At 46.6% G+C, this 17690-nt stretch overlaps 1 protein-coding gene across 1 annotated transcript in view; it reads right to left on the reverse strand.

The window, feature by feature from the left end:
• Positions 1 to 231: 231 nt before the first annotated feature.
• LOC109897193 (sec1 family domain-containing protein 2-like) overlaps positions 232 to 17690 on the reverse strand; it is a 78700-nt gene continuing 61241 nt past the window's right edge. Inside the window, exon 5 of the mRNA XM_031833513.1 lies at positions 232 to 927. Coding sequence (XP_031689373.1) covers positions 911 to 927 — 17 coding nt within the window. The 3' untranslated portion in view covers positions 232 to 910. The remainder of the gene's footprint in view (positions 928 to 17690) is intronic.

Raw genomic sequence — 17690 nt, forward strand, 5'->3', positions numbered from 1 at the left:
TCAAGGCTTGATTTCTGCTCTGACATGCACTGGCAACTGTGGGATCTTATATAGACAGGTGTGTGCCTTTCTAAATCATGTCCAATCCCCTGAATTTACCAAAGGTGGACTCCATTGAAGTTGTAGATACATTTCAAGGATGATCAATGGAAACAGGATGCACCGAAGCTCAATTTCGAGTCTCATAGCAAAGGGTCTAAATACTTACGTAAATAAGGTATTTCTGTTTTTATTTTTGAATACATTTGCAAACATTTCTAAAAACTTGTTTTCACTTTGTCAATATGGGGTACTGTGTGTAGATTGATGGTATTGATGGTATGAATAAAGCTGTTAACGTAACAAAATTTGGAAAAAGTCAAGGGGTCTGAATACTTTCTAAATGCACTGTATGTTTTCAATAAACATTTACATGTTGTCAACCATCTAAGCCAACCCAGTCTGTTTTGTCCCATAGTTGGTAAAGAAGCAACCCGTCTATAATGTTGTGATATGTTGCATCTGGTTCAGTTGAGTCTTATCAAGAGAATGGTGCAATATTAGGTTCCACTATTTCAAACATACGCAAACCAGCGACCCCATCAGCCAAGATCCACCCCACAGTTCCCTTCACCCCTGCCCCCCACCCTCCTAACTGGTGAGTTTCTGCAGCAGCGGGCTGAGCTCCGTCTCTCTGGTGATGACTAGGGTGAGCGCTCCAATCAGCTCCCTCTCCACCTTCTCCACCTCTTCATAGTCTGCAGGCTGAGCCTCTCCAGCCAGGGAGTACAGGTAGACCAGCAGCACCAGCAGCTCGTCTGGACCACACTCATCCTCCCCTGACCGAGAAGCTGAACTGGACTCTGAGCTGGACCCCTCCTCACCGCGAGGCTTCATCAGGGGCAGCAGCTGCCTCAGAACACCAGCAAAGTCAGAGTCTCCGAGAGCCTGCAACACACACAGGGCACAAGACACATTTTAGAGATACGAAGTAGAAACTACAAGCTGGGTAACACAAAACACATCAAATCCCCACACACATACAACAACAAGCAAGACAATGTCAATGATTGTCTAGAGCGGCATGTTTTTGCGCTTGCTTTTTTTACAACTATGAGTAATCCAGTTGTATGTAAACTCATTCTCGTTTACTCTTCTCCATTTTGCGTTTTGTTTTATCATGCAAATGTGTATTAGACATAATTTACCTGATCATTTGCATGCATGCACAGACACAGGGTGCGTGATTCTATTCGGTTTAGGAGCAGTGACCTGTTTCTCTGTGTTGTTGTGAGTGAGTTTGTTCCCATGCTGGTTTTGCCAGTCCTGGCCCACGTGATGTGGACCCTAGGCTCTTAAACAGAACGATACACAGTCTAACAGCCAGGCTGAGATCATACACACAGGTGTGTGTTTTGTACAAAAGAGTGAGAAAGAGAGAGGGAGAAAGAGAGGGAAAGAACAAGAGAAAGAGTGAGGGGAATCCGCTAGAGCTGTGGTCGGATGCCTCTGTGTATAGATGACATTTTATTGACTGAGCTGTGTGTTAAGACCTCAATGTTCCTCCAAACCAAGACAAACAGACTCTCTCCCTACCCTGCTCCAAAATCTGAGCCCTGATCTGGTCCACTGGGGGGATCCAGTGTCCGATCCATTACAACCCTGTTCTGGGACAGGGAGTGGCGAATCAGACCCAACACACTGAACTGACTGTCTGTGCGTGTGAATCCGGCTCTGGTCTCCGTGAACAATGATCCTTTGAACATTGACGTTTTTAAAATGGGATTGAACCTTTATTTAACAACAAATTCTTATTTACAATGACGGCCCACCTGGGCCAAACCCGGACAGTTGGCACTACCCACTACCCTCAGTTGGCACTACCCCCTTGTCTTAAAGTGCTTGATATCTATCTAGAAGATCTCATTTTAAAGTACATGAGATGTATGACTGTAGTGTGTCAGAGCACCAGTTCTCTTCCAGCTAGTCCTCAGCCCCAGCCAACCACCGCCCTCAGGGGGTATTCAAACACACAAACCAAATCACAGAACACCTTTTTCCCCTTAAACACGGCATAATCAAATACATCTCCAAGGCCACACTTCCACATTTTTGCCAGATAATGTTTGGGCTCTTTCCCTTACTTCTTCCACTGTGAGGAGAAAGAGAAGCAAAGAGGTTTCAGGGTTTCACGGTAAGGCGAGCAGAGTAAACACCTCGTCTCTGTCATCACTCTCTAACTCTCAGCGGACATGGATCTCCTGCTGCTCAGTCAGTCCACACATGTCCAGGGGCTGATCTGTCCTGTAGCCTGCAGAGAGGACGGTCAGCAGCAGCCACATGAGGCTGAGAACGGAGTGGCCTGCTTCGGGAAGCAGGTGAAGTGGAGGGAAATGGGTTCTATGGCCCCCTGGAGTTTTTCCACATGAGCTGCCCAGGAGAAACTCCTCGCCTTACTCATAAGACAGACTCTACGTGACATTAACTCTGACCTGTAGTCATGAGCTCTGTGGAGGGTTCAACTACACCAAGTGTCTGTGTGTATCCAGCTTTCCTTTCTCACCCCCCCCCCCCTCCTCCTGTTTCTGTTGTTCTACCTCCCACTTCTGACTTTCACTGGACCTTTGCTTCTTCTCAATCCCACGTTCACTCTTACTCTTTCTTTTTGCATCCATCTCCCCGCTCACTCACTTTCTTTATCCTTTGAGCTTTTTGTCTTCAGGAGACATATAAAAAGCTGTCGTCTGCTGGTCGTAAGAGTGATTGAGTTCCAAGCACTGTAGAGATTAATGTTTTGTGTGTGTTTGTCTGTCACACACACACATGCTCCATACGAAAACCTCCATGTCCTGTCCTGGCAGCTTTTGATATATCTCCTGAAGACAAAAAGCTCAAAGGACACGCACACGCACACACACGCACACACGCACCACAGCTAATCTCTACAATGCTTGGAACTCAATCAGTGCACTACGGTTCAGGTACAGTACCACTCTCACAACAGAACAGACTTCATGAAGCAGGTTTACAGACATAGTCCACTCAGCCCCAAGCCAAGGTGGAATTCTGATTACCTGGTCCTACCAGAGTGACATCCCTCAACTAGAGCCAGACATCCCTGCCCCTGTACCCCCGTCCTCGCCCCGCCAAGCCCCCTCTGACCGAGCCTTTCCCCTCAGCCTGCCTGTCACTATAAAAGTCTCCACACGACAGGCTCTAAAAGTATGCTGCTAATTCCATGTCAAGTTTTAGGTTCAGTCTGTAAAAAGAGATGTATTTTAGTGGCTGTAGTGAGGGCAGCCCAATACCAGACCATTACTGCAGTAATAACAGGAAGCTGTAGCCTGCTCGCTAAACGCTAACGTTATTATTACACACCATTACTGGATCGACTGGTCCTGTCGCCATGCCCTAAATGCCATCATTACACACAATTACAGAATAACCGTGTAAATACTGTCAAAACAATGGTAATATTAGGACGCGCAATTACTGAAATAATGCCATTACTTTAAATTACTACTATACAGTTTGTTATCGTGACATACTATTTCCATTGAAAGAAGAAATAAATAACTATCTAAGAATACACTCTTAGAAAAAAAAGGTGCTATCTAGAACCTAAAAGGTTTCTTCGGCTGTCCCCATGGGAGAACCCTTTGAAGTACCATTGTTCGTTCCAGGGAAAACCCTTTTTGGTTCCAGTTAGAACCATTTTGGGTTCCATGTAGAACCCTCTGTCGAAAAGGTTCTACATGGAACCCAAAACATTTTTACTTGGAACCAAAAGGGTTCTACCTGGACCCAAAAAGGGTTATCCCTGGAACCAACAATGGTACTTCAAAGGGATCTCCCATGGGAACAGCCGAAGAAACCTTTTAGGTTCTAGATAGCACCTTAGATTGCACGGCCGAAGAACCCTTTCGGAAGCTTTTTTTCTAAGAGTAAAGCTATGATAAAATGTTGATAGCTGATACCCTCACAGTGACGAGAGACAGAAGCCTCATGAAGTCCCTGATAGATACGGAACTTAACTGCTTGGCAATCTGCACCAATCAAACACTCTCTCTGGTCTGATGCTGTCAGTTAGGTCAGTGATTGACAGACTAGTGTTTGGCAGTTCCATCCATCCTGGGGTTCATAAAGCCTCCATCTCACCCAATCACAGGGCTGGGCCAAACCCCGCCCCTGGCCAGCGCAGTGCAGCCAGCCCAAACAGGAAACCAACTCCAGATGCAGCCCCTAGAGGAAGGTGAGTGTTTCAGATGGAGCTGAGCTAACCAGAACCAGGCGCCAAACGCTCGCTGCTGCACAATGAACCTTTTTTCTGGGCCCAGGGGCAGAGAGGGAGGAGAGGGGGAGGGGGATAAGAGGGAGGGGGAGGGGACAGGTCCAGGAGGTTCAGAGCAGGACGCTCTACACTGGTCAAGAGTCACTTTTCATTGGATGACTGACAGCTTGCCTTTACTATGGCTACGAGGATGAAAAACTATTTTGAATTAGACTGAAGCAGACACGCACACACACGGCAGGCTCCCACAACAATTTGCATTCACAAACTCACACCAGACATACGCAGCTGGAAGCGAGACAGGCAACTCGCTGACAACATAAAGCATAAATATTGAGGTGAAGAGACAATGATGAAGTTCTCGGAGTTAAATAACAGTGAGCATGGTTTGCTTTTTATTGATTTGTTGGAAAAGAAATTGAAAAACCATAATCAACTGCATGCAGCCGGACTCCAAAGAGAGGCAGAGCTTTGAACATGTAAACAACCCAAAAAACAGACAAAAACAGACACACACACCGCACGCACTCACACACACACCGTGACCCACGGTCACACACACACACCGCACGCACTCACACACACACCGTGACCCACGGTCACACACACACACCGCACGCACGCACGCACTCACACACACACTGTGACCCACGGTCACACACACACACACCGCACGCACTCACTGTGACCCACGGTCACACACCGCACGCACGCACGCACGCACTCACTGTGACCCACGGTCACACACACACACACACACACACACACACACACACACACACACACACACACACACACACACACACACACACACACACACACACACACACACACACACACACAGCCACACAGCCACACAGCCACAGCACACTGTGACCCACGGTGACAACCATGATGAATTCTAGCCTGGTTCACCGGAATCTCTCTGTTTATCAGAAGATGGAAATTTGTGTGAAGTCCTGTCGGAAATGGAAAACTAAAGTGAATCCCTTGGTCTCTTTTTAGGGCCATAGCTCGGTCCGGTGTGAGAGGTGTGGATATCAAACAGAGTCTTTAAAAGAGGAGAACGGAAATTAGACTATAAACACTGTGGCCACTGGCACTGAGCACACTCATAATGTAGATGAAATGAGAAAGAATGGTTGAGAAACTGCTCCCAGCTCTTACCTATACACAGTGGTTCTAGTGTGTGTGTGTGTGTGTGTGTGTGTGTGTGTGTGTGTGTGTGTGTGTACTGAAATGCACAAACAGGTCATTGCTTTCTATATCCGACACTCATTTGCATTCGGGCCATCCTGCTATTAACATAAAACCAAGAGGGAGATAAGAGACGCGAGCAGAGAAGGGAAATGGAATTGGATTTGCATTGGAATAGCTCCACTCATACCTACACAGACAATAAAGGAACCGCACCGTAGACATAAGGACAGTCCCTTTGCCTCTACGCTCTGCAGCATCTTTATTCACCGCGTTCCCTCTGTGTTTCTAAACGCAGGCTTGCTGTTTCCCCCAAGTTTACAGTGCAGAGGCCACTACTAATCCAGAGTATATTGTCTTTTAACTACACCCGCACTCTCAATTAGTAAGATCAACGAGGGTTGAGGCAGTGAGCCGTCTATCAGGGAATCTCCTTAACGTCTCCTGGAAAACATGTCGTTCTTCCACTAGCTCTTTTACAGCACCTAAAATGGCCTCTTTGGAGAGGATCAAAGGCTCTGCTTTGAAGCAGTCAGAGTCAGACAGTCACTGTGCTGACTGTCCCCCACGGGTAGGCTCTGTCCCCCACGGGTAGGCTCTGTCCCCCACGGGTAGGCTCTGTCCCCCACGGGTAGACTCTGTCCCCCACGGGTAGACTCTGTCCCCCACGGGTAGACTCTGTCCCCCACGGGTAGACTCTGTCCCCTACGGGTAGACTCTGTCCCCCACAGGTAGACTCTGTCCCCCACGGGTATACTCTGTCCCCTACGGTTAGGCTCTATCCCCCACGGTTAGACTCTGTCCCCCACGGGTAGACTCTGTCCACCACGGGTAGGCTCTGTCCACCACGGTTAGGCTCTGTCCACCACGGTTAGACTCTGTCCACCACGGTTAGACTCTGTCCACCACGGTTAGACTCTGTCCCCCACAGGTAGACTCTGTCCCCTACGGTTAGGCTCTGTCCCCTACGGTTAGGCTCCGTCCCCCACGGTTAGGCTCCGTCCCCCACGGTTAGACTCGGTCCCCCACGGGTAGACTCTGTCCCCCACAGTTAGGCTCTGTCCCCCACAGGTAGACTCTGTCCCCCACGGGTAGGCTCTTTCCCCCACGGGTAGGCTCTGTCCCCCACGGTTAGGCTCTGTCCCCCACGGTTAGGCTCTGTCCCCCACGGGTAGGCTCTGTCCCCCACGGGTAGGCTCTGTCCCCCACAGGTAGACTCTGTCCCCCACAGGTAGACTCTGTCCCCCACGGGTAGACATGGTCCCCCACGGGTAGGCTCTTTCCCCCACGGGTAGGCTCTGTCCCCCACGGGTAGGCTCTGTCCCCCACGGTTAGGCTCTGTCCCCCACGGGTAGGCTCTGTCCCCCACGGGTAGGCTCTGTCCCCCACGGGTAGGCTCTGTCCCCCACGGTTAGGCTCTGTCCCCCACGGTTAGACTCTGTCCCCCACAGTTAGGCTCTGTCCCCCACAGGTAGACTCTGTCCCCCACAGGTAGACTCTGTCCCCCACGGGTAGACTCTGTCCCCCACGGGTAGGCTCTTTCCCCCACGGGTAGGCTCTGTCCCCCACGGGTAGGCTCTGTCCCCCACGGGTAGGCTCTGTCCCCCACGGGTAGGCTCTGTCCCCCACGGGTAGGCTCTGTCCCCCACGGGTAGGCTCTGTCCCCCACGGTTAGGCTCTGTCCCCCACGGTTAGGCTCTGTCCCCCACGGTTAGGCTCTGGGACATGCTTACAAACAACAACAACACACACTTTAGAATATGACCTGGCAAAGAGACTCAAAATGGACATGGCATCAAAATGAGCGAGAAAAGTGTAAGAGAAAATAAATGACTTGTGGAAAATAAAACAAGTGAGGGAAAAAGAGGGTTGAGATGGATAGGAAAATAAAAAGAAACATGAGGAAAACTATGTTGAGAGATAAGTGGATATGGAAAGACAGATTGTTGGATACATTTACACTTAGAACGAAAGAAAAAGAGAGATGGAGTGATAGGGACTCCAGAAGGGGGATGGAAAAGCTCTTAAAGGTAAGGTGAAGCCTGCTTGGGCCCATCAGCCTGTTGCCTGTTACATTTATAGAAACTTGGGGCCGTATATCTTCCCCTTTAAATGAGGCTTGCATTTCCAAACAACAGTGTGTGTTGAGACCAGGCCATTTCCGCTCAGCTGGCCTGGCCTGGACACACTCCTCGGCTAGGGACTCATTCAAAGTCAGACTAGCGGCAGAGAGGCAGGGACAGACCACCTCCAGCAACCCCACTGAGGGAGGGACACACATCAACTGTCTGCCAATCAACAGCTATCTCTGCCAATCTCTTGCTCTTTCGAAATCTATCCCCATCTCAATGTCTTTCAGAATCCCTCTCCCTGTCTGTCTGTCTTTCAGAATCCCTCTCCCTGTCCGTCTGTCTTTCAGAACCCCTCTCTCTCTCTGGTTGCTTGTCTTTCAGAACCCCTCTTTCTCTCTGGCTGTCTGTCTCTCTGGTTGTTTGTCTTTCAGAACCCCTCTCTCTCTGGCTGTCTGTCTCTCTGGTTGTTTGTCTTTCAGAACCCCTCTCTCTCTCTCTGGCTGTCTGTCTCTCTGGTTGTTTGTCTTTCAGAACCCCTCTCTCTCTCTGGCTGTCTGTCTCTCTGGTTGTTTGTATTTCAGAATCCCTCTCTCTCTCTCTGGCTGTCTGTCGCTCTGGTTGTTTGTCTTTCAGAATCCCTCTCTCTCTCTCTCTGGCTGTATGTCTCTCTGGCTGTCTGTCTCTCTGGTTGTTTGTCTTTCAGAATCCCTCTCTCTCTTTGGCTATACGTCTCTCTGGCTGTCTGTCTCTCTGGTTGTTTGTCTTTCAGAATCCCTCTCTCTCTCTGGCTGTCTGTCTCTCTGGTTGTTTGTCTTTCAGAATCCCCCTCTCTCTCTCTGGCTGTTTGTCTTTCAGAATCCCCCTCTCTCTGGCTGTTTGTCTTTCAGAATCCCCCTCTCTCTGGCTGTCTGTCTCTCTGGTTGTTTGTCTTTCAAAATCCCTCTCTCTCTCTCTGGCTGTCTGCCTCTCTGGTTGTTTGTCTTTCAAAATCCCTCTCTCTCTCTGGCTGTCTGTCTCTCTGGTTGTTTGTCTTTCAGAATCCCTCTCTCTCTCTGGCTGTCTGTCTCTCTGGTTGTTTGTCTTTCAAAATCCCTCTCTCTCTGGCTGTCTGTCTCTCTGGTTGTTTGTCTTTCAGAATCCCTCTCTCTCTCTGGCTGTCTGTCTCTCTGGTTGTTTGTCTTTCAGAATCCCTCTCTCTCTCTGGCTATATGTCTCTCTGGCTGTCTGTCTCTCTGGTTGTTTGTCTTTCAGAATCCCTCTCTCTCTCTGGTTGTTTGTCTTTCAGAATCCCTCTCTCTCTGGCTGTCTGTCTCTCTGGTTGTTTGTATTTCAGAACCCCTCTCTCTCTCTCTGTCTGTCTGTATGTCTCTCTGGTTGTTTGTATTTCAGAACCCCTCTCTATCTCTGTCTGTCTCTCTCTCAGAATCCCTCTCTGTCTGTCTGTCTGTCTGTTAGAATCCCTCTGTCTGTCTGTGTCTGTCTGTTTTTCCAGAATATATCTTTCTGGCTGTATGCTTTCAGAATCCCTCTCTCTGGCTGTCTGTCTCTCTGGCTGTTTGTCTTTCAGAACCCCTCTCTCTGGCTGTCTGTCTCTCTGGTTGTTTGTCTTTCAGAACCCCTCTCTCTCTCTGGCTGTCTGTCTCTCTGGTTGTTTGTCTTTCAGAACCCCTCTCTCTCTCTGGCTGTCTGTCTCTCTGGTTGTTTGTCTTTCAGAACCCCTCTCTCTCTCTGGCTGTTTGTCTTTCAGAACCCCTCTTTCTCTCTGGCTATATGTCTCTCTGGATGTTTGTCTTTCAGAATCCCTCTCTCTCTCTCTGGCTATATGTCTCTCTGGCTGTCTGTCTCTCTGGTTGTTTGTCTCTCTTTCAGAATCTCTCTCTCTTTCAGAATCTCTTTCATAATCTCTCTCTCTCTCTTTCAGAATCTCTCTCTCGCTCTTTCAGAATCTCTTTCAGAATCTCTCGCTCTCTCAGAATATCTCTCTCTCTCAGAATCTCTCTCTCTCTCTCTCTCTCAGAATCTCTCACTCTCTCTTTCAGAATTTCTCACTCGCTCTTTCAGAATCTCTCTCTTTCAGAATCTTTCTCTCTTTCAGAATCTCTCTCTCTTTCAGAATCTCTCTCTCTTTTCAGAATTCAAGGGCCTTTATTGGCATGGGAAACGTGTTAACATTGCCAAAGCAAGTGAGGTAGATAATATACAAAAGTGAAATAAACTATTAAAATTAACAGTAAACATTACACATACAGAAGTTTCAAAACAATAAAGACATTACAAATGTCATATTATATATATACAGTGTTTTAACAATGTACAAATGGTTAAAGTACACAAGGGAAGATAAATAAGCATAAATATGGGTTGTATTTACAATGGTGTTTGTTCTTCACTGGTTGCCCTTTTCTCATGGCAACAGGTCACAAATCTTGCTGTTGTGATGGCACACTGTGGAATTTCACACTGTGGAATTTCACCCAGTAGATATGGGAGTTTATCAAAATTGGATTTGTTTTCGAAATCTTTGTGGATCTGTGTAATCTGAGGGAAATATGTATCTCTAATATGGTCATACATTGGGTAGGAGGTTAGGAAGTGCAGCTCAGTTTCCACCTCATTTTGTGGGCAGTGAGCACATAGCCTGTCTTCTCTTGAGAGCCATGTCTGCCTACGGCGGCCTTTCTCAATAGCAAGGCTATGCTTACTGAGTCTGTACATAGTCAAAGCTTTCCTTAATTTTGGGTCAGTCACAGTGGTCAGGTATTCTGCCGCTGTGTACTCTCTGTTTAGGGCCAAAATAGCATTCTAGTTTGCTCTGTTTTTTTTGTTAATTCTTTCCAATGTGTCAAGTAATTATCTTTTTGTTTTCTCATGATTTGATTGGGTCTAATTGTGCTGCTGTCCTGGGGCTCTGTGGGGTGTGTTTGTGAACAGAGCCCCAGGACCAGCTTGCTTAAGGGACTCTTCTCCAGGTTCATCTCTCTGTAGGTGATGGCTTTGTTATGGAACGTTTGGGAATCGCTTCCTTTTAGGTGGTTGTAGAATTTAATGGCTCTTTTCTGGATTTTGATAATTAGTGTGTATCGGCCTAATTCTGCTCTGCATCCATTATTTGGTGTTCTACGTTGTACGTGGAGGATATTTTTGCAGAATTCGGCATGCAGAGTAATTTTGTGAAATCTTGGTTGGTGAGCGGACCCCAGACCTCACAACCATAAAGAGCAATTGGCTATATGACTGATTCAAGTATTTTTAGCCAGATCCTAATTGGTATGTTGCATTTTATGTTCCTTTTGATGGCATAGAATGCCCTTCTTGCCTTGTCTCTCAGATCGTTCACAGCTTTGTGGAAGTTACCTGTGGCGCTGATGTTTAGGCAAAGGTATGTATAGTTCTTTGTGTGCTCTAGGGCAATGGTGTCTAGATGGAATTTGTATTTGTGTGACCTTTTTTGGAACACCATTATTTTGAATCTGTGCAGAATATCTAGGTGTTGCTGTAGGCCCTCCTTGATTGGTGACAGAAGCACCAGATCATCAGCAAACAGTAGACATTTGACTTTAGATTCTAGTAGGGTGAGGCCGGGTGCTGCAGACTAGTGACCGCGCCAATTTGTTGATATATATGTTGAAGAGTGTGGGGCTTAAGCTGCATCCCTGTCTCACCCCACGGCCCTATGGGAAGAAATCTGTGTGTTTTTTGCCTATTTTAACTGCGCACTTGTTGTTTGTGTACATGGATTTTATAATATCATATGTTTTACCCCCAACACCACTTTCCATCAATTTGTATAGCAGACCCTCATGCCAAATTGAGTCGAAGGCTTTTTTGAAATCAACAAAACATGAGAAGTCTTTGCCTTTGTTTGGGTTGTCAATTAGGGTGTGCAGGGTGAATACATGGTCTGTTGTACGGTAATTTGGTAAAAAGCCAATTTGACATTTGCTCTCTCTCTTTCAGAATCTCTCTCTCTCTCGCTCTTTCAGAATCTCTCTCTCTCTCTTTCAGAATGTCTCTCTCTTTCAGAATATCTCTTTCAGAATCTCTCGCTCTTTCAATCTCTCTTTCAGAATCTCTCCCTCTCTTTCAGAATCTCTCTCTCTCTCTTTCAGTCTCTCTCAATCTCTTTCAGAGTCTCTCTCTCTCTTTCAGAGTCTCTCTCTCTCTCTGTGTGTTTGTGTTCAGAGGCTGTAATTTAGTGGAGACTGTGTATACAGAACACAAACAGAGACACACGCGACACACAGCCCCCACGCTCCACCATGTCACCGCCGCTAGCCACACACTGGTCACTGTGGCCGCACTTAGACCTCAGACGGCCAGGCACACCACACACACTATGACATATCAAACACACTTTGTATAACATATAACACACACAACCCTAAACTCCATATTGTACTAAACTCCATATTGTAATAAACTCCATATTGTAATCTACAGAATCTATGGCACAGTTCTCCATTGCTCAATAATCCATATGTGAAAATACTTCTAGTTTATGTCATGAACTTCAAGTTCAATAACCTCAAGTTCTACATGTAAACATCCATGTTTTTTGGAGACGGGGGAATTGGTGAAGCTCGGCTGCAACACTTTATGGCGTAATTCACCAGATGATAGTTTCTATTCAGCCACAAACCCCTGGGCCATGTAAAAACTTCCACACTTTTCACATACGGGGAGAGAGAGAGATTCTGAATCACTCGCACACTGATTTACACACAGATACACATGATTCTAGTACACATCATTCTGGTAAAGCCAAGGATTACAGTCCCTAACACCCAGTCCTCATTTAGTCTGGTGGTGCCAGCAGAGCGAAAACTTCGAGGCAAAAATACCCTTTCAGGACTAAGTGAAACAGAGTGTGTAGCCTTGCCACTAAGATTCAGAGAAGAAAAAAACTCACTCTCTCCTATTTATCTCTCCTTCAGTTGCTCTCTCTCCTATTCACCTCTCCTTCAGTTGCTCTCTCTCCTATTCACCTCTCCTTCAGTTGCTCTCTCTCCTATTCACCTCTCCTTCAGTTGCTCTCTCCTATTCATCTCTCCTTCAGTTGCTCTCTCTCCTATTCATCTCTCCTTCAGTTGCTCTCTCTCCTATTCACCTCTCCTTCAGTTGCTCTCTCTCCTATTCATCTCTCCTTCAGTTGCTCTCTCTCCTATTCATCTCTCCTTCAGTTGCTCTCTCTCCTATTCACCTCTCCTTCAGTTGCTCTCTCTCCTATTCACCTCTCCTTCAGTTGCTCTCTCTCCTATTCATCTCTCCTTCAGTTGCTCTCTCTCCTATTCACCTCTCCTTCAGTTGCTCTCTCTCCTATTCATCTCTCCTTCAGTTGCTCTCTCTCCTATTCATCTCTCCTTCAGTTGCTCTCTCTCCTATTCATCTCTCCTTCAGTTGCTCTCTCTCCTATTCACCTCTCCTTCAGTTGCTCTCTCTCCTATTCATCTCTCCTTCAGTTGCTCTCTCTCCTATTCATCTCTCCTTCAGTTGCTCTCTCTCCTTCGTTGTACATTTAAGTCATTTAGGGGACACTTCTCCAGAGAGACAATTCATATAACAACAGAACCTTTATTTTTCTCAGCGAGAAACTACACTTAGTGTTTAAAAGGGTTAAGCTAGCCCATCTGATTCCAGTTTCAGTGTCTGGGGGGGGGGGGGGGGGGGCATAGAGAGGAGGGAGGGAGCAGTGGATAACTATGAGTGTGAACAGTACAAAGGAGGGGAGGGACGGCTTTTTCACAATAAGAGTTGTGCCTTCATTCACTTTGAATCTGAATGAGAGCGAGTGTGTGTGTTTGAGATCGAGTGTGTGTGAGCTAACTAGTGTGTTTAAGAGAGAGAAAAAACATGTATGCATGGGCAGGTGTATGAGTGTGTGAGTGGTCAAGAGAGAAAATGTGTGTGCGCACATAGATGTGAGAGCCTTTCAGTTTGTTTGTTCTCAGTTGTCCAGACAGTTCTATAGTGAGCCAGTGGGGGTCAGTATTACATCATGCATGAGTCACATCACTCTAACACGGGTAGGGAAGAGGAGGAAGTCTTTATTAGACAGGGACCATTTAATTTGAATAATAGTCACATTTTTGGACTATTAGCACTGTGTGTTTCCTGTGTGCCGTTGCTTTGCAACTGTTGACTTCAACGGTATGTCACAGCCATGGATATTCATTCAGTCCTAACTGCCATTTCTGCATAGTGTCCAGCCAGGGTGTGGCATCTTACGCTTCGTATAAAACATTGCCAAGGCTTTAAGAGTACACGGCAGTGTCTCATTGGTTAGAATACTAGGGTTGAGACTTTTTAAGAACAGCTGTGTTGCTGACACTGCCAGTCCCTTAGTGAAGGGGGGGGGGGGTACATAAATGAGGAGGAGCAGTACCCCACTTACAACCCCCACAGATGTACAGGGGTCACAGAGGTAACCCTGTGTGTGTTTGTGCACGTGTGTGTCTGACAGAGAGCAAGAGGCTCAACATCTGCACATCTGCTTGAGGGGGGGGGGGGGGGGGGGGCTTTGCCGTGAGTGTGCATATAAACAAAGTCTCCATCCCAGTCCACTCCATCCCCTCAACCTTCTTCCCCCTTCAATCTGACCCTGTCTGACTTGGATTACCCTGAGGACTGCATCTGTTTACCTCAACCTGCCTCGCTATCACACAGACTCCTCACAAACACACCTCCATACGCCTACGCTTCTACAAACATTTACACTCATCTGCCTGCCAGAGCTATACACAGGAAACGGCTAAATACAGCTTACACACACACTCACATACGTGACTGTTCAGCCGCGCACACCAGTGGAGGCTCCTTGGAAGAGGAATGGGAGTGAATTTCAGAAAAAAATAAAAATGGTCTTTCTTTTTCGATAAAACTATCCTAAATATATTTGAGTTACCCAATAACTGACTAAAACACACTGTTTTGCAAAGAAGGTCTACAGTAGCCTCAACAGCACTCTGTAGGGTAGCACCATGGTGTAGCCGGAGGACAGCTAGTTTCTTCAATCGACTTCAATACAAAACCTAGGAGGCTCATGGTTCTCACCCCCTTCCACAGACTTACACAGCAACTATGACGACTTCCGGAGGATGTCCTCCAACCTATAAGAACTCTTGCAGCATGAACTGGCATGTTGTCCATCCAATCAAAGAATAAGCAAATGAATCTAGTACTGAAAGCATAAGCTACAGCTAGCTAGCACTGCAGTGCATAAAGTGTCAGAGAAAGACGATAGTTTCACAGTGTTGAACAAATTCATTTCTTTAAAGAGAAACTACAGAGAGAGAGAGCGAGAGAGATAGCTATATTTTCGTTGTTTCTTCTTAGTTTACCTTCCACTTACTTAGCTAGCTAATGCAGCTAATTTAGCCTACTCAACAACCTGACTCAAACAGAGAGGAATGCTATTTTTGTTAGCTAGCTGGCTAAGGCTATCCAACACTGTAACTCTTCCAAGTCAAGGTAAGCTTTCGGTTTTATAAATGCTTGCTATAGCCTGTACTGCATGATTGTACACATAGATTGGATAGTTGGTTTACCAACGCATTAGTTCTAGTAGCTATGTTGAATATGACGTTAGCTAATATGGTGACAATGTAGGCTGTGTAGCAGTTAGCGGTTATGGTACAGTATGAAGGTTTGGCTTGGGAGAGTTTTTTGTTGTTGTTTCCTGGTCACAGACAATTGTTGTCGCGAAGGGAAAAGGTGAGAGGAGGAGAGCACGTAGATGTGAGAATAAATTATACAGTGAACAAAGTGATGATACTGTAGGCCTATGTGACTGCTATGAAAGTGAACTGTGTGCGCGGGTGATCTGTTGCAAAATGTTTCTTAAAACGGAAGCAAACGGAACGAAACAGGGATGGACCTAGCTGAATTCGTCCAATGGAAACGCTCGTTTTAGTTTGGACTAATAATTACACCTGAGATAAACTAGATTCAGGCAAGAGTGTGCAAGGCGAAATTGAATGTTTTACTGTCTGTTACATCATTACCTTGATTGCTCCCATTTGTATATCGACCTGTTAAAAACTAATTCAGAGGCTAGGTTGTAGCAACCTCATGATGGGTACAAGGAACATTTTAGTATCATGTAGTAGCCTAAACCTATCGATGTTACATTGAACTGGGAGAATGGAATACGAATAACAGTCATTCAATATGCTGTAATAGAAACAAGGCCATGCTCATTAAAAAAACATTAGTCTTCCCTTATCTTAAATGGCACCGACCGCCACTGGCGCACAAACAGACACAAATTTACAATCCGGCACTTACACTATCACAGAGACACATCTAGCCTGCAGCATGTAATTGTGGAAGACAATTATGGAGAGAATCAACAACCATGAGTCAACAAGCACAGAAACGTCTTCCTCGATGTCTATGGGAAAAAATAAGATTGTGAAAAACAGAAGAATCCAAAAGATTCAGGAATTCTGATTAAGGATGCAGTGGACTTGGGGGAGATAAAGAGAGAGCGAGGAATAAACAGAGCACAAACAAGAAAAGGAGACGTATAAGGAGAGATATTATCGCCTAGGTGAAGGGGGTGTACGTGCAGTTGGCTGGATGGTCGTCCCCGGCGACCGCTGCTGTGAGGTGACTCATAAAGCTCATATTTACGAGTCAATTATTATTATCATGATTTCTTTCTGCACACACAGCTCTGTCAGTGCTGCTAATACAGACTAGTTGTAACTACACAGTTCCACCAAATCACTGCCGAGTGCTGAAACCAGAAGGCGCACACGCACGCACGCGCGCGCGCACACACACACACACACACACACACACACACACACACACACACACACACACACACACACACACACACACACACACACACACACACACACACACACACACACACACACACACGCACGCGCACACGTACCTTCACAATGACAAACACACACATTCATATTGAGAGCCGTGTTCACAAGGCTCTTGCGAACATCCATATAAATGGAGTTTTCAACATGACGATGGGAATGAAGGAAGGAGCCGTGGGATTGACAGCTGTCTGGACACATCATCCAACATGCAGGCCTCATTAAATAATTAACAAATAGGAGGAATGGTTCCTCACAGCAACGGCCTTCCTGTTAGAAGGCAGGGGTCGAAGACAACATGCGGTAGCCAAAGACTGAGAAAGTTTAGTCAGACATACACGGATCCTTCCAGACACACACGTCCTCACACCCATTTCCCTAAAATGACACCAGCGCTAACACTGAGGATATTACAGGGTAGAAAACCTGCTCTCACATGGAACAGGATTGTATACGACACACCCTCACTCTCTCCGTCCAGCTCTGAAATCACAGAAATATCATTTGTTTTGCACCGTCCGCTCTCTTTTGCACACACAAACACACACACACACACACACACACACACACACACACACACACACACACACACACACACACACCTCTGCCCCGAGAGAGGTTGCTGGCAGAGGGAGTGTGTTTACATGGGGTAGTCAGGGTGGAGACAGAGTGGCAGACTGATGGGTGCACAGCACATCGGTCTTTGTGTGTGTGTGAAAACACACGCCCATGTCTGCTGACACCCGCTCTACACACACATGGTGAAACTGAACAATACAAACAACATTAAACCAGGGGGGAGGCAGTCGAGTCTCCACAGGACAAACTTTCCCACAGCTCAGCAGAAAACCACTGTGGCAGCAGCAGAGAGAGGTTCAAATGGAATATCCAGTCATGTAGTATTCTCCCTACCTCTTTGTGTGTGCCTCGCTCTACGATGTTCTCCCTACCTCTCACTATACCTCTTTGTATGTCTCTCTACCTCATCCTTCCTACATCTCTCTCATCTTCTTACCTCTCTCTCCCCCTCTGCTTCTCAGGGTGTGATTCCGTTCCTCAATTCCAGAACACTCTGACCCTCAGTCTCTCTCCTCCCAGTCTGGGAAGATAAGAACTCCTATTCTTATTCCAGCTATGATAACTCAGAGTAATCACAAGATATATCCACAATAAACTCAGAGCTACAATAACTCAGAACTACAATAACACAGCTCTAATCAAATCAGCCCAGGCTGAGACTTCACAAGAAAGCCCATGTGTGTGATTAGGAGAGGGGCTCTGGGGGCCGGGGATGGAGACGGTGTGTGTATG

Source organism: Oncorhynchus kisutch, linkage group LG10, assembly GCF_002021735.2.
Source record: "Oncorhynchus kisutch isolate 150728-3 linkage group LG10, Okis_V2, whole genome shotgun sequence".
NCBI classification, from domain to species: Eukaryota; Metazoa; Chordata; class Actinopteri; order Salmoniformes; family Salmonidae; genus Oncorhynchus; species Oncorhynchus kisutch.